This window comes from Cydia pomonella, chromosome 20 (genome assembly GCF_033807575.1).
Source record: "Cydia pomonella isolate Wapato2018A chromosome 20, ilCydPomo1, whole genome shotgun sequence".
NCBI lineage: Eukaryota > Metazoa > Arthropoda > Insecta > Lepidoptera > Tortricidae > Cydia > Cydia pomonella.
Genome location: NC_084722.1, coordinates 8,862,434 through 8,880,996, shown reverse-complemented (window position 1 = coordinate 8,880,996; position 18,563 = coordinate 8,862,434). Strand labels below are relative to the sequence as shown.

General features: G+C 37.6%; 2 protein-coding genes across 2 annotated transcripts in view; one reads left to right on the top strand and one right to left on the bottom strand.

Annotated features, from left to right (window-relative positions):
* Positions 1-18,563, top strand: part of LOC133528974 (uncharacterized) — a 65,327-nt gene that overhangs the window by 9,476 nt on the left and 37,288 nt on the right. The gene's annotated exons all lie outside the window — the stretch shown is intronic.
* On the bottom strand, positions 14,386-16,860 carry LOC133529062 (low molecular mass lipoprotein 4-like). Its single transcript, XM_061866677.1, has one exon. The coding sequence runs from the start codon at positions 16,491-16,493 to the stop codon at positions 15,237-15,239; it is 1,257 nt and encodes a 418-aa protein (XP_061722661.1). The 5' UTR covers positions 16,494-16,860; the 3' UTR covers positions 14,386-15,236.

Genomic DNA, 18,563 nt, shown 5'->3' with positions numbered 1-18,563 from the left:
ATTTAATTAGGTTAGGTTTCACCACTTTTCCTGTAGTCTGCTCTTGCTTGATGAATAATGTTTTTTTTTCTTTAGGTTTGTCGTAATGTACCTAACCTACCGACATTACATATGTACTATATATAATATTATTATGTTATATTTACTTACCTATTTTAGCATTATTTTGATAAAAAATCAAGACACTTTCAAAACCATAAACGCCTTCCTTCTCTTTTGAGAACAGCTAATTAATTAATATAGTCTGGTTGAGATCATCATCATCATATCAGCCTTTTAACGCCCACTGCTGTGCATAGGCCCCTCTTCGAGTACGCCACTCTCTTCGAGATCTTGAGATACAGTAGAAAATCTAATTAAATGTCTAAACTTAGCTGTACTGAAGCGTGTCCGGTAGGCGCTAATGGGTTAAGGAGGCTTGTTAATTTTAGATCGTGCGTTGATACAGTCACGTCTGAAAATATCGTTACGGACAAACTGCCCAAAAATATGTATACACGACCTTAATGTCCGTATATTGAGGCAGCAGTTCATTGGTAAGCTATTAGAGAATGATATATTTTGACGCGTAATCTGATTCGCTAGTTTTGATGCTAACTGTACTTATTTATACTTAGATATACTATAACCCCCTTATTCATATAAACGTCTACTAAAGTTAACAAGCCGCTCATAATCGTTTGTCCCTTTCCATCATACCAATACGTCGGAAAGGGACAAACGATTATTAGCGGCTTGTTAACTTTAGTAGACGTTTATGAATAAGGGGGTAAATTTTCCTCTTATAAAAACAATCGGCCTCTTTAAGGTGCCCACTGATTAACAGTACGCCGGACGGTAACAAAAAGTTGACAGGTCTGAATGACTGTCAGGCCGATACCGTCCGTCGGACTGTTAATCAGTGGACCCGTTTAGACTTGGCGATAAATACACATTCATTTGGTGTCGCATACCTATTCGTTAATAGAATCAAATACTCTCCAGCAATCTACCAAGTTGTAACTGAGAATTTTAGCACTGAATATCTTTTTAGAAATTTCTTCACCACTCACGAATCGTCCATCTCCAGCACCAAACAGTCTGTCCGCACGCGATGCAAGAGCTACGATTAAAACATTTTTATAAACGTTTAATAGCAAGTGGGTCAGTCTGTGGAAAATTCTTTTTCATGTGCCTTGTTATTCCGTTAAACTAATTTGTTGAACGAACTTGCTCTGGTTATTTCTAAGTATGGTCGTTATTGTCGTTCGGTGGTATCGACTGAGAAAGTTACATCCTACAGAGTATAATAATACCAATTAAGTGAGATGAATTGCTGACTTGGATGTCGATACAAATGATACTCAAGATTGCTAACAAAATAACTAAGTAACACAAACGCTCATGTGGTGAATTAATCCTATAAAAAATTGAATTGAAAGAATATCTATCTCAACTCAACTTCATCAAAAGATTATTTCGATTATTTTTGAAGAAATAAATTAGAACAAACATAGGTAGAAGCGCTGGTAGCCTAGCGATAAGAGTGTGCGACACAATCCGGAGGTCGCGGGTTCAGTTTAAACCCCGGTTCGTACCAATGACTTTTTCGGAACTTATGTACGAAATATCATTTGATATTTACCAGTCGCTTTTCGGTGAAGGAAAACATCGTGAGGAAACCGGATTAATCCCAATAAGGCCTAGTTTATCCTCTGGGCTGGAAGGTCAGATGGCAGTCGCTTTTGTAAAACTAGTGCACACGCCAATTCTTGGGATTAGTTGCCAAGCGCATCCCAGGCTCCCATGAGCCAACGCCAGGAAGATGATTATAGGTACCCCAAATGCACCAGTAACCAGTAACCTAATTAATAAATAATAAAAGAAGAACCGACGTGATGCAAATAGAATAAAAACTGCTGAAAAGAAAATCGATTGTTTAAACAAGCAACCTTCAATTGTTTTCTAACAGTTAAATTTCACCTCCATATGACTTGCGTTATTGAAACATTATGGTCTCTATTACAAGAGCTTAAGGTTCATATTCATAATAGGATTATTTTCATCTTAGATGGTCTGGCAAGTCATGTAGGTGTCGTTTTTAACCACGTTTGGTCAAGGATTGACGACGTAGCCGCATTCCGAGTCCAAGTTCATGATATAATGACTCGGCTTTATTGTGCTTGGTTTATTCTTATTGTCAGATTATCAGCGAAAGTTCTGGTTAAATGTCATGTACACAATATCGTAGTGAAAATGATAGTGTAGTTTACTTTGAGTTTAAATAACATTGGTGTTGGAAATTACCGTTTATTTGCGTGGGTGATGCAAGTGATCTGGGTGGTAAACTGTTGATATAAAGATTTTCACATTCCCAGTATGATAGTTCGGAAATTTTATGATAGTTCATTGACTTTTTAGACTGTATTTTACAATTCTTTATTTTTCCTATATTTTTCATTTTATCTTCTTAGGTAGTTCTGTTCTAACTTATATTTAGTACCAAATCTGCATCAGGTTCCTACATAAGTACTTTATCTTCTTGTTTTTTTATACAAGCAATAGTTTACTTTATCTTCTAACGGTACCAAATAGAACCTATGTGGATTGTGTAAATATACTACTTTCGTTTCGTTTCTGTTAGGTGAAATCTTAGATGCAACATTTTATGTAAATAATTCCACCTGATACAGTTCTTAAGAGCTGTTTATTGGACTAATCTGTAAGTTGTAAACAACGTCACGAATACCTACACTGACAGGTTACAATATCGTACGCAATTTAAAAATCTAGTATGGTACAATGTGTTTGACTTTCTACGAAGTTTCTTGTAAATATAGAAACTAGCTGTACAACACATCAGTTGGAGACACTGCTCTAATCAGCTTAGCCACGGTGCAAACTTTGTCAGAGGTATCTAGAGCCGTCCACTTTCTAGACCGCCGGAGATTAATACTTTCCGCTAGATATCGCCGTACACTATGGTATGTCCATTCGTAATATCTGTAACTATACTGTCAGTTGCTGGCAGTTTTGCTTTTTGGAAGCAAAACCGAAACAGATTCGACGCTGAGTTTCCAAAGGTATTGCAAGACTAGTACAATTGTTTAGGATATTTTTGTCAGTGTGAAGAGTCAACTTTATAGATTATTAATGAACCTACTTTATGTACGGATTTCGCTCGGCAGTCCCTTTGCGATTTATCAAAGTATATATAATGTGTATTACCTAACATATAAACTTTGTCAAAGTCAAATAACAGATACCTAACGGTAGAATTTTCTTAAACCACAAGACCTATTCTAATGCGTCAATATTTTTATAACAGGGAAATCCTTTTTTTAAAACATAGGTTACCTACCGCTTGAGTACTTTTACTCACCAATTTCCTCATTTCCAACAGAATAGGCACCTATGTAACTCACATTTCTCTCAATCTGTATTACATGGATTAATGGACCTATTTATAACTCTCACTGGTTATTTTCCCGTACAAGCGATTTTGTATCATTATAGACTTACATATAATAGGTTTACAGAACAGTTGCGTGTAGTAATTAATCATGCTGAAAATACTTGCATATCGTAAATCAAACGAAGAGATCTGAAACGCTGTCTTTAAAAAATAATCATATTGAATCATAGTTACAGTGTCGGAATATTAATACTCGCTGCTACGTTACCAATCATTTATTGAGATATATGACAATTATGACATCTTCTTATATAGGTCCTAAGTAAGACCGGCTGTTGCTACCTTTGTTTATACTAGTGTAACTCTGGTTTGAATTGGTTTTGTATGTGGTGCAATAAAGAATATTTACTTACTACTGTTATCTAGTTTGCGTTTGGAACAACGATATCTTTGGGGTGATTTGAACAACAAACTAAACATATTTCATATCGGCTCGAACACTGAATGTTATGAACAACTCTTGATGTTTTTATATTAATTAATTTGAGACTGGTCTTTGGTTAGGGAAGTTATAATATAACCAATAAAAATACCCCCATCGAACTCAATGACTCCCTTGATTTTTGTGTACCAAATTAGGGGTAAATAACCTACATTTAATATACGAATACGCTGCAGTGTGTAGTAGGAATAGTAGGTAATGTTGCAACAATAACGCTTCTTCAGTCGCCATCCGAAACTAACATTAACTCAAATTGAATAACTCAGGTTATAAAATCACTGCTGTCAGTTACGCTGCTTGCTTGTAATTTTATAGCTTTCTTCCATATGAGTTCAGTACAAGATTACGAGCTATCACCGAATACCCGAATTAGTCAAGGTTTACCTCACAATAACTTATTGTGTACATAGGACTACTTTCCATTTTCTTTGACAGGCAGGTGAGACGAGTACTGTACTGTTTTATAATATATAGATCGTGTCATTCACGAAGACGCGTGCCTTGACTTGTATTGTCATCTTGTTAAAGGTTACATTTGACAAATATGTGCGTCATCGTGGATGACACGAACGATAAGTTATCAAAGCCACTCTCAGTGTATTTTTTTTTTGTCGTTATCTTCCGTCGATGTTATTACAGTTTTATCAACTTTTGAGCTGTTACCGAAAGACCTGGAGTTGTGATTTTGATTAATATTTTCTTTGCTAATCGGTGCCCAATAGCGGCATTTCGCCGAATTTATTAGTTTTTTTAATGCTCTTTGATGCTGTTTATTGAAATATAAACAATAAAATGTTTCTACCGATCATGGAAAACATATTTTTCAGAGGAAGAAAATGTAACACATTTGTACAGCGAAATGGTCTACGTCCTTCAATTTCCCAACAGAAATTTACGACTCGACTGAGTCCTTTAAAATAACATGGTTGATGATTGATGATCGTTAGTAAATAGCGTTTCAACTATCTTTGAGCAGAAAAACAAGCAAGTTTATGTTCATTAGATTGGGACATTAAGTGCAATATGATTAACTGCAAGCCAATATTCACAAGCTATTTTGTCTCGTTTTATGAGCCTTGTCTAATATATCTTGACCTTTGCAACAGTAATTACCCTGAAAGGAAAACGCAGCCAAACATTATCAAAAGCAAATTGCTACTCTGTCATAATCATCATTGGCTATTACAGAGTATGTATTCTAGCAGTGTCAGGTAGGGCGACAACGTTTTTCATGGCTGGTTATGCCAATACGGGAGCGGCAAACTCGACCACAAGCCTGGCAGGTGTAATGTGCCCCTGGCGAACAGGTGTCGGGCTGATGACGCTTGGCTCGCTTACTTGCGAGTGCCTTAAACCAAGCGTCGTCTTGAATTTTACGTCCTAATTTTATGCCAATGCTACGATATATTGCGCCAAGCGAGACATGCACGCCTTCAACATCCCGGTTCACACATGGGAAGAGCTTGCCGAGGACAGAGTCAAGTGACGCAAACTGGTATTCGACACCAGTTTGCGTCACTTGACTCTGTCCTCGGCAAGCTCTTCCCATGTGTGAACCGGGATGTTGAAGGCGTGCATGTCTCGCTTGGCGCAATATATCGTAGCATTGGCATTACTCTGTAAGCCAGTGGTTTCTAAACTACGGTCCAGCGGACATAAGCGGTCTTTCTTGCTTAATACCATATAATTCACAAAAAGGAAGCGGAGGCTTGCCTGCTGCTCTGGGTGCAACAAGTTTGTAGACCCGTGGTGGCCGTGGTGTATCTGTAAAAGTGTAAACCATTAGATATTCAGCATCCAGTCACAAACGTATTTAATACAACTTTCCTTTTTATAATTTTTATTCCATGAAATATTTATAATTTCTCAACTTAACAGGACAAATATTCAAGGTTTCTCCGTAAGTAATCGGAAAGTTATACTGTTTTTTTCTGAAACGAAATGTTTTTTAATTAGCAGCCCTGCTAGAGCACTTGAGTAGTTACTACTTAACATACCCCGTTACCGCTTCTTAATTTAATTACATATAAAGTTTTCATTGGCTACACTAATTACCCTGTTATTTTTCATAAGCCAGAAAACGGAAGGATGCTTGTTAATACGGTGTAGAAAACGTCCAGCCCACTTGATTAAAAACGGAACTTATACCTAGGAAACTTCCGAAGGTTACTTCAACAAAATACCTTATTAATAAACGGATAAGTAAAGTAGTTTCCATTCCAACAATGTCAGGCTAATTGGTTTAACACTAATATTTATTACCTGGGTGCGTAGCTAAGATGTCAATTGTTTATGCTACGTACCGAACAAAACCCAATTGTCTTTGTCGCACTTATGTGGAAGAGTGATAGAAAGAGATTACCATATTGTCTGCTACGGAGCGAACGATTGGCATCTTGGCTAGGTACCCTGGGCCTACCCAGTACTTTTTACAAATGAGAACACGATACCGAATATGCGCTTAAATGGATCCCCACTATCTTTGTTACACCTTGTACAAGCAGACATTTGACTTCCATGTCTCTTCAAAATCACGTAGTCCTTTCCCTTTCCTTCCTTTTTTTATCCTATGTAAAACGGCGTGGCTCCGTTGAATGGCTCAGCGTGTAGCCGGTCTTCTGGTGTACTTACTCCACCACTTCAGCGGCCGTGGCGGTGTTATGCAGGCGCGACACATACAGCGCCTTATTCGGTGTAGCAACCCGCAAGCCAGAATTACCAATGAGTTTCTTCGATTCTCAAGGGACATTGGCCATATTTGTCGTAACAATTAATAGATTTCTACTTTCTTATTCCATATTTTTAATAACATAACGCAAGGCATATGAATTATGCAGATGGAAGGCCATTATATTTCATTTATAATCCAAGGTCGTTATTGGGAGGTTCCAATCCAGCAGGCGGTTGTTGAAACGATACGAAAGAAGAGACAGCCTTGCTAAAAAGTTTTCAGCAATTATTTTATAACTCATGAAGACATTGAAAGAAGAGTGAATGCTGGAAATCGTGTGAATGGGGCACTCAATGCTTTTATGAGCAGTCAGAAGGTGTCGCACAAACCACGGTTGGCTGTGCGTAGAGGGGTGTTGGTGCCTACACTTAATGTACGGTAGCGAAAGTTGGGTATGGCAGAAGAGGCATCAGAGTCGGGTGAATGCAGTGGAAATGAGAGCGTTGAGAAGTGTGTGTGGTGTAAAATTACAAGATAGAATTAAGAACAGTGTGATAAGGGAAAAGTGTGGACTGAACGAAGATGTACCTAGTGACAAAAATTGAGAAAGGTATGTTGAGATGGTTTGGACACGTGGAAAGAATGAGTGAAAGAAGGTTAACAAAGAGAGTGTATAAGGGAGAAGTAGAAGAGGGAGCTAGAATGGGTAGATCTCGGCGGACTTTCTCTGATCAAATCGGGGAAATCCTGAAGAAAGGCCAGGTCAAGGGCACCCTAAACCGACGAGCGTGTACGAGGAATGTCATGAAAGAGAAGGAAGCGAAAGAGGTATGTCAGGATCGTAGCAAGTGGAAATCCGTGGTCTCTGCCTAGCCCTCCGGGAAATGGGCGTGATTATATGTATGTATGTATGAATTACGACTTAATTATTAATGAAAAAAATACTTACTAAATTAAACTACAACTATTAATATATTTTACAGTACATATGGGGCTACTTTATAGCACTAGTGCGAGAAGTAGCATATTACGTTACTGTGTCGAACATTTAAAGGGCCATATGTACTGTAAAACGTTGTACGATACATGTGCGAATAGGTAATTCGCAACTCGTGTCGATTTAAAACACTCCCTTCGGTCGTGTTTTAATTTATCGCCACTCGTTTCGAATTTCCTATTTTTCGCACTTGTATCGTAATGTACATAAAACAATAAAAGATGCAAAATAAATGTATGGATGCCTAATACTTTTGGTCAAGACTGTACTTACATATATGAGAATAGCCGTAGATAATAGCGTCATATTCGATCTAGTTTAGTGGCTACCTTGGGTAGGTATTTAAAATAATTGGCGTTGTTTATTGTGAAAATTTTTGATACGCTCTGATATGATTTTTATTATTAGGATTAGATCTTAAGTGGATGTTCCACTTTTGTACCATCGTCGGATCGGATACACTTTCGAGTGTTGAATCAAGTCGTATGGCAAAAACGCAAAAATGCATTTTTTTAAATATTGTACACAGCCTAATAAAATGATCACTTTGCTTCCACTTTTAAGAACTATTATGAATTAAATAGATAGTCGTTTTGTACTGTACTCAAAAGTACACGGATAAAGGTAATTTCCCTACTAAAACAAATAATGTTTATGAGATAAGATGTTAAATAATACAGGTATATTACTCTTTTGCTCTGTTACCTAACATGCGCGATCTATATAGTTTACCTACGTTAGAATATCATCATATATATATCTACAAATATGGGGAATTATGACAGTTTCGTGTGGAGTTGAAATCAAAACCCTCTTTCTTTGAGTAAGTATACATTAAGTATCTATCGGGTGTCTGAAAGGTTATTTCGAACTAAAATCTAAACTTAACCAATTAAACATCAACCATCATAGCATTGTACTCGATTTTAGCCAGCTGTTCTTGTTTCAAAACGTTAACGGCCGTAAAATTTTATGAATCTGAGAGAAAGTTCAAAGTTCAGGTTTACAAGATTTATCAACGCGACACTGAACACATGTTATATGACTGCTGGATTAAAATACCTATATTAACCCCTGACCGATCATCGGATTGAATTAAGTTTTGCTACCGCAAATTAAGTAGTAGGCCGCAATCGACAACATTATTTTTTTGGCAGTTGACATATGCCAAATATATGGATATTAGGGCCTATAGAAGTTAACATTTGCTACCAAGTATTCATTCGCTCGCAGCTAATAAATGGGTACTGTTAATCAATGTCGTTGATATTTTATAAAACGCTTAAAAATACAGTTTCATCTAAAAATACCCAATAAGATATGCAAGTAGCGGTAGAAGTTTTATAATATGATTGTGTTATTGATTTTCATTGGCTATTAAAATACTTTATTGACAAGAGAAGAGAAGATTAATAAAAAAAAAATTATATAAGTAATACAATTAACTAAACTAAAACTACTATATAAAACTAAAAATCTAAATCTAAAATGGGCCCCCGTGGCAAGGTACCGAGGATGCTGGCAGCATTTCCTCGCTGGATCGCTATTCTCAAGCGTTGGGCGAGGAAGCTGCCAGCTCTCTTATCCCCGGTCCCATCCACCAGCCGTTTCGCCAATTGCCGGTATAGGCCCTGCGCTGCGGGGCCCCACGGACCAAGAGTCTCGACTCCAAATGCAACAAAGTTGTAGTTGGTGTCGAGACTCCCGTATTTGCGCTTTTTGAGCGCCTCTGCCGCTTCCGCCGCCGCGCCGGCTTTGTGTGTAGTACCGTGGAGGTGGGAAGGTGCCAGCGTGTCAACACAAGTTGCGTCCCACACGAGCACACGTCCCATCCTCCACGGAATCAAAGACATCCCGTCTGGTCTCTTGCCATCGTCTCTGGCAATACCGGCAGGCTCCAGTATAGCCGGAACGTTGACGGTGGCAAGTGACCGACGGATTATGTCGTTAAGTGCAGCGTGGCGCGAAAGGCGACCCGCGCTACGTTGGCAAGCAAGTCCGTGGCGTCCCAGTTGGTCCACCTCAAAGCCACAGGAGCATTTGTGCGGCGCGCAGATTGGGGCCCCTAAGCGTAGCCCCATTGCCAATCGGAGTGTTTCGGAGTCTAGGTGGGTACCAATATTGGGCGATGGGTAGGCATTCAGCCAGTGGCCTGCCTCTCTGCAGCCGACAGCCAACAGCCGGGCTCGCTCAGCTCCTGCGCTGCTATTTAGGAGGGAGGTATACGTTAATTTGTTTACAACATCGTCCCACCCCCTTTGTGAACATGGGTTGTGTGGAATGTTTTGCCCCGGGCAGGCAGACAGCCAGGCATTTCTAGCGTCATCCAAGCCTGAGATCTCGTAGTTTGGCTATTTGTATTTCTATTTTGAATTTTACGCTACTTTTTATTGGACTATTCCAGAGACGAAAACATCGTTTACCGGACTTCCAAGCTTCAAAGCTGTTTACTTTCTGGATTGGAAGCTGCGGTGACAGCATGGTTGCATTTTTATAGATTGTCACTATGCCTGTCACTTTTGCACTCACATACTTGTTAGAACGTGACAGCTATGGTGACATGAGATAAAAATGCGACCGCGCTACAGCCGCAGATGACAACAGATTTTATAAAAGCTATTGTCTATGTCAAATTTTGGATTCTGGTCACCTTGTTCCTTTAAATAGGAGGAATCTGGGAAAATGTTAAACGAGATCCTCATTCAAATAGATATTAGTATAGTATAGTGCTCACAATGCTTATGTACACTGTTAATTACATTTAGTGCAATGAACCGGTCACGCCCTTAGCTAGTTCCTAGTTCCATTCGCACGGAAACATGCCTAATGAATGCCCGTGCGTTTGCGGAAAAGATATAATGCGTATGTCAATTGTCATACAGGGTTATTTATCAAGGGGGAGTTGGGGAGTCATTGGCTTTCATTCTGATTACCTAGCACCTACGTAAAACTAGGTAAAATTGGTAAAAGTGTGTTGAAGTTAGTTAGAATTAGACGTGTCGAAAACTTTTGGCAAGGTCTTTCGTCAAGTCGTCGATCGTCAGGTCGTCACTGAAATATAGAGGATCTGAGGCCCTACTGCGAAAAATGAAAATTGAAGTTTCTTTATCCGCCTCTCTATCGGTCAAATACGCAAGAGCGATAAAGAGGCATAGTGTTGTGTTCCTGCCGGTGAGTAAGGTTGCCAGAGCTCAACTCAACTCAGAGGGGGGGCGGGTTTAGGGTCGGCAACGCGCATGTAACACTCTGGAGTTGCAGGCGTACATAGGCTACGGAGGCTGCTTACCATCAGGCGGGCCGTATGCTTGTTTGCCACCGACGTAGTATAAAAAAAAAAGATATCGAAATTTCGGATTTCGTTATTGACGGTATGCCATTTTTATTTTTATTTATTTATTTTTTCAAATATTTACACGGCATTACAGCATATGCTAATACACCGAATAATTAGACTATACAAATACAAAACATATATAAAATAAAAAACAGATATTCATTAATAATCACATGCAAGTGCTGGAAAGCCTATCATCCATCATCTCACAGAACCTCAGACACTCCTGGCCATTATAATAACATCTACTATGTGTTTTAATTTGGCCGTTATTATCACAATTTATGATTCATTGTCAAAAGTTAAACTACCAGTACACGTTTGGCATCTTTATGGAAAAAAAAAAGAAACGCGTTGCTATATAATACCTAGTATAATACTTTGCACAGTAATAATTTAGAAATCTATGTTATCTAAAATATGCGAAACGAATCGTCATATGCCATCGGTCGGTGTTTTGGTCAATTATCATTTTAACAGATAAATTCTTATATACCTTTACTTTCCTTACTTTCTTTACTCACAATAATTTCGTAACTAAAGTAACAAGTTGAACAAATAATTTAATTAAAGTATCAGTGACGTCATATAGTTTCTATCTCTGGGACTTTTTTCGACGTAATCAACCGTACGCAGTAATTGCTAACAACCTGGAGTTTAACTATCACCATGAAAATTATGTTAAGGATATCTCTGTTCCGTTTTTCGAAGTAGGCATGGTATTCAATACCTATTAAGAGTTTTAAGGTTATAAATTATATGAAGATGACAGCTGTCACTGTAAAATCCTACGCTGGTCCATGCTCCATAGTGGGTTGAAAATTTCACATTTACCTATATACCTTTGAATATCTTAACGTGTTCTTGACGAGTTGTGCCCTCGTAACGCGTATCGTTACCTATTTGTTTTTTGCTTTACATCAGTGTATAAGTCTCTGTAAAGATATATTATCTACTTTGTCAGTACGCCACCAGCAGAAAATGTAACAAAGTCTGTGAGTTCGTTGTACCGTGCCATATCGAAGAGATTGTTCGCTTGATTGATGACTGTCTAATAACAGTGTACTACCGATGTAATGTACGAGTAACATTCCTTGTAACGCCGATATTTTGTGAAATGCGCAATTAACTTACGATTGCCTTCTTTTCATAGGTTGGTGCCATAAATTTGTTAATCTTCAGTGTATAATATGAGTAAGCGCGGAAAAAGCATTTTGTTTTTGTATATATTCTGGTGTAAAATCATTTACATTCGTTTAGAATTTTATGATATACGTGCACGAATATGGTTCGCTAGCGCTAATATGCGAGCGGAACGCACTTGACAATAGGCTAGATGAAATTTTTTAGGGTTCCGTAGTCAACTAGGAACCCTTATAGTTTCGCCATGTCCGTCTGTCTGTCTGTCTGTCCGAGGCTTTGCTCCGTGGTCGTTAGTGCTAGAAAGCTGAAATTTGGCATGGATATATAAATCAATAAAGCCGACAAAGTCGTACAATAAAATCTAAAAATTTAATTTTTTTTAGGGGAACCTTTCAAAACTAATAGGGGTCTTCAACAAACATTTCTTGATAAAGTGAATATATTCGAAGATAAGTGCTCCGAAAGAAAAAAAAATGTGTCCCCCCCCTCTAACTTTTGAACCATAGGTCCAAAAAATGTGAAAAAAATCTTGGAAGTAGAGCTTAAGAAAGACATTAAATGAAAACTATAGCGGATATGATCAGTTTAGCTGTTTTTGAGTTATCGCAAAAAGTTTCCCCTTCATAGTAAAAAGACGTACACCCACAGTTCATCCCTTGGTTAACAATCTACCATACTTTAAGCTCCAGTTAAGCTTGTTACGGAAGAGTAACTACGGAACCCTACTCTGAGCATGGCCCGACATGTTCTTGGCTGTTTTTTTATTAATGCATTAAAGCAATACTAAAGTCAAGAATGGTAGTCAAAATCCGACAGTCGTACTTCAGTCGCGAACCGCTCCTAACAAAACGATAAGCGATCGTGACGTCACAACAAGCATGGAAAACAACTGTTTTTGTCGGTGAAATATTGCGGTTATTTATATAGTTGCTGTACAATTATTGTTTGGATAAAATGTAAGGAATCGAATGGTGCCCTTACTTCATCCCTTTTTGTAAGAAAAAAAAAAAACTTAAATTTTGAAACTTAACCTGTATTTTTTATCATTTCCATATATTTAAAAAAATATTATTTTTATATGTTGCTCATTCGCCGTCTATTTTAATAGGTTTCGTTATAAAATTCAACATGATATCATCTCTATAGATTAAATTAGACTTACCCTTCCTTCATGTCATAAAAAAAAAATATTCTTATATTTATTTTTAAAACAATAGTGTTGAATTTTATAACTGCCATGCCACTGGGTATGGGGTAAAGAGTTATGATAATTAGCATAAGCCTTCTGGCTACGGTAGATGATATAATTAAAGTGATTTGCGTGAGTAGGCATCATTTAACAATTAGTTGCCATAACCACGATGACCGTTAGTAGACATCTGGGTCGCTCGCGCAGCTACGGCTCTCAAATAACACGTGCCTACTTACAACATGAGTGCTAACTCCATATATCACTTTTCTTCCCATAACGCGGGTTATTTGAGTTATTTCGCAGTTGACATCTAGCCTCAAATTGCGGATTTATCAGTACTGCTACTTGACAATATATGTAGCGACGAACGAAAAGTCTAATGCTGAACAATTTTCATCTAATATTATAACTGAATTAACCGGAAATATATTTTCAACTACTTCAACTTGTAATATTAGTTCTAAAATGTTGAGCAATACACTTGTCAGCGGTCGCGACACTGGTGACATCTTGTGTCAAGTAGCGGTACTGATAAATCCGCTATTTGACGTTAGATGTGGACTGCGAAATTGCGAAAGTACGCCCCGTGGCGAACGAAACGCAACTGTCACAGTCGCTCTAATATGGAAGAGTGATAGAGAGAGATGACTGCGCTACGCTTCGGCCGGAGCGTTAACGATTGTAACGTTGGCTACGCGGCCAGCTTACTGTACAATTAGCATCGATAGTAGCGGATAAAACAACGCGCCAAAAGTATCGGCCAACCTGGGATACTTCTCCAAATAGGGATATATCTCTACAATTCGCGTTCAAAAGTATCTGCTACAACAATTAGACTAATTATGCGACATATAGTGACAAGTATCTCTTTTGGTCAAGGCCCTGTGTGGGTTCAAGGTCTTCTCTTACTCACACTGAGCGTATTAAGCGTATACGCGACCGGGATCGCGGATTGAATTTTTTGTAAGATTTAACAAAACAGTAATTGATGAGTATGATCAAAAATAAAATTGTGCATTTTTAGAATCAATTTTCTTCTTTTCAGGTTTTATGCAATAATTGTTTTATAAGGTGCGTTTAGACCATGTTCGTGATTACCGTATTATTAACCATAGAAACTATACATTTCTGTTATATTGTAGTAATTATTTATTTTAAGATTATTGTAATGTAATGTTTACCCAGGTATTGGTTATTGTATTTATTTATAAATGGCTATGTAACTATTTTTCATGACACTATGACGTTACTGACAATGTTGTATTGACTTGTAAAAAAGTAGACTTTTTGTAGAACACATTTCTGAATTTTTATTGTTTTTTAGATATATATAGTTTTTATATTTTGGTATTGGCCTCCTAAACAAGAGCACGCCACGTTTCCCGATCCTGCGCCGTTTCCTGCCAATAATCGGCTTGACGCTGCCGCAGATTCGCTTCAACTTTGTATCCCCAGCGGTATCTTGGCCGACCCACCGGGCGGCCACCAGTCGGTCTTCCCATGAACGTCCTTTTGGCAGCCCGATCCTCTTTCATTCCTCTTATAAAGTTAATTTTACTACTACTTAATTAACTTCATTAAAAGCTGTATTTATATTAATGAAAATAATCAGCGAGCTAAAATCAAATACCATATCGCGCCTTGCTACTGAATTGACAGATTCGTAAACATTTTAAAGAAAGCGGGTGATTTGCCGGGCGATGCCCGCTTTATGAATTATTTAGCAGTTTACATCGCTACGATGTTGATTTAGCTAATAAGGATTATACCAACTTCCGTTTCTATATTCACTTAAGTCTCAATTTGAAGTTTTCATGCTCGATTAATGGTTAATAGTGTCATTTAAATAGAAATTTCTAAAAATAGCAATAAACAGCATGTCTATATTTTTAATACAATCATAACAGCTTAGGAAATTTCAATTAGCAATTTCACACATACATATATTTAACCAATATGTTATTTAATCTCCTTACACGTTTACTTTATTAAATAATGATTTATCATTGTTGCCATGGAGCTATGAACCATTTAAAATCGTCCAAATCTTTGTCGTCTGCACTACCATAGAGGTAAGACTCTGGACTTATATCCGCTTTCCACTTATAGTTAAATTTACGGTCGACGATGTGAAACAGCAAATCATCATCAACCTTAAAAGGTTCCAGTGCCCATTGATATTGCAGACCATTGGAAACTTCTGAGCCCCAAATCTTTCTGTTCCCATTTTCTTCGTTGTCGTCTATCTTAAGAAATAAGTTTTCCTCTGTGTTCTTGATTTTGAAAAAGAGTTTGTCGTGTTCCCAAATCGGATATAGTTCCCAACGAACTACACTGCTGTTATTATCCTTGCTATCGCACCACGCAAAAGTCTTGTCGCTCTTAGCATTTAATTTGACAGCTTTAAAGTTCTTCTTGCCCATTATTTTAACGAAACTACTTTTGAAGATTAATTTGAAGGTTATCGGAAAGCAGTTAATAACAATATCATTAGAACTGTTCCAAAGCTTATAAGCAAACTCCATTGTGTTTTTAACTCCGTTCTCTAATAATTTCCGTACGACGTCGGATATGGCAGATCCATTACCACTTCCATCCAAAGTTAAACTGAGATTCACTGCACTGTCGTAATTACCTGCTACAACTCTTTTACGTAACTGTTCGCCCATTTCAGATAAATTAGTGTACGCTCTATGGCTGTTGTCTCCGAAGAGTGTCAAGCCTTGTAGCCTTTCTGGAAGTTGGTAACCATGACAATAAAGAAGCCCTTTCACATGTAATTCTTCATTAAGATTTTTAATATCTGCTTGCGTATTTTCAAATCCAAATACTACGACGCTGCCAGTGTCAAAATTAACCATTCTTGCAATATCCTTAGCGCAGCTTTTGTTTATGGGAGCACCCATTAGAGTGACCAGCTTTACGCTGTTATCTTTAATATAGCTAGCAGTGTTGCAGTTGGTGTAGCTGATGACAGGGATGCGATTGGGTATTTTCCTGTTGGTGTCCGGTCCGTTGCTGACAAGCTGATACTGATGGTTCACGTTGTAGCAGTTTGCGAAGCCGCTGACACCCGCTTCAGACTCGATTTTGCCTTCGCCCCAATAATCCACATGGTCGATCAGATTGGTCGAAGATAGCGGTAGTCTGATTAGATTGTATTCACCGATGTAGGGCACCTCTGAGTACGGGTATATGTGGTTGATGTTAGTGTTGTAGTTTGGCCGTCGCGCCAATTTCCAAACTGTGATTGAATGCATCCTTTTTTGGATTTTGTTAGATTATAATAAGAAGAAATAATAGTGTTCAGCTTATTCAATTTGTTTAAAGGCAAGCAAAGTTGGAGCGATGACATACTACATTGAAGTAATGTGTAATGCAGATAACTTGACATTTATATATATTTAGTAGTACAACATACTGATTATTTTTGTTATCAGTTTCCCATACTTATCATTTCGGCAAAAACCACATCGACCTCAAGTTATCGAACCACAAGGTTTCCTGTATATTGCGTAAAAACAATAATTGCATAATAACTTGTATATTTGTAAGAAATAGATGCAGTTTGACTTGTGACTATGTTACCTATAAAAAGCTTAAGGTCTAATCTAACCCAACCTAACGTCACGACTGTCACGAGGTCAAGAATCGGCTAAGAAGCCACTGATTAATACATTTGTTGGTTTTTCATTAAATGTGAAAGTTGCATTGACCGAGTGAATGCAATTGAGATATAAATGAGCGGTATTGCCGATTAAGAACCGTTGCCAAGTTCATTATCACTGCTCTTCAAACATTATAACAATATTAAGATCATATGGGAATGCTTTAATAACATAATGAGGATGACACCCTTTTTGCTCTTAATCAGTAATTGATAAAAAAATATATCCCTGGAATGAGCCATATAACATGTATATATCGAAACATTTTTTTTACTAACCAATCGATAAGGGAGATACAAAATCTTGTAGATGCCGAAGAAAGAAATATTACTATTACAACCATATATATGTGTTTTATGAATTAGTTAAATTAATGTAGTGTCAATTTCTTATTCGACTAATTACGTGTAAGATACAAGCTTCCTTAATGGATTTTTGCCATGATTAGCTCTCTAAATTTCCACTAATTTGTCAGGCGTTATTTCTACTATCCTGCGCCGATTTCCTATGGCATACCATCTACCAAATTAGTCACCAAGTCTCGAAATACATCGTCACATGCGACTTTCACTTGAAATTATAATACCGGTGAAATATTGATTATAACTTAGATACTTTTACTCATCCACTTAAAATTCGAAAATCAATAGATTGCTTCACAAGCTCGTATCTAACTTTCTTTTTATTTGCAAAAACAACCTTATATCTTTACATTTAGGTGCATATACTAAAGTAAGGTTGACGGGTGCTGTAAGTTTAAAAGAACATGGTAAAAATATGTCTAAATGCAAATCGGTGACGCCCGAGCCGGTTTTAATACGAAATTGGACATAATAGTTAGATATTCGCTTCACAGTTTTGTAATTTAAGTAATCGTAGAGAAAGATGTGATGGTACGGAGAACTGGATACAGAAATGTCAAACGAACATTGACGACATTGTCAAATAATTTCCGATTTTTATGCTAGTTTATATGGTCTCATAATATAGATGCTGGAGTGTTTTGATGTACCTCCGTAAGAAACAACAATTTTAGACAATAACACTACACTGGATACATCTAGGGTAGCAGCACCAGTCATGGGACACTTAAGAGGAAATTTGTAGTATTTGTGACATTTCCCTGACACGTAGAAATTCTACTCCTTAGCATGTTAAAAGTTGAATGTCCTACTCGTATTCGTCTTTTATGTTTCAGGCATATTGTACAAAAGATACTGCAATTAGTTCCCACATAATCAACAAATCAAAACTCTGACCCCAGCTATCCGAAATATTAGAATGAGAATAGGGATAATCGATATTAATTTAAAGTTAATTTATTTAATTTAATTTAAGTCAACAATTCAATATGTGAGGGCATTTACATTTGCATTTGCATTACATTGCGGTATTTGATCAGTTGGCAGAATTTAATGTATTGTAACACAATGTAGCTACAATCCCGTGCGGGTTTGCGCGCCGTCTAACTAAACAAGACCTTAAGGCAATTCGTGTTCAGACTGCACTAGCATAACTACAGCAGTATTGCAGTGCGACATGACTGCTGACTGCATTGCTGCCGCTAATGTCAACACTATACCGCTTATCGCCTAGTTTTATCCTCTGTGTTGGAAGGTCAGATGGTTTCGTAAAAACTAGTGCCTACGCCAAAACTTGGGA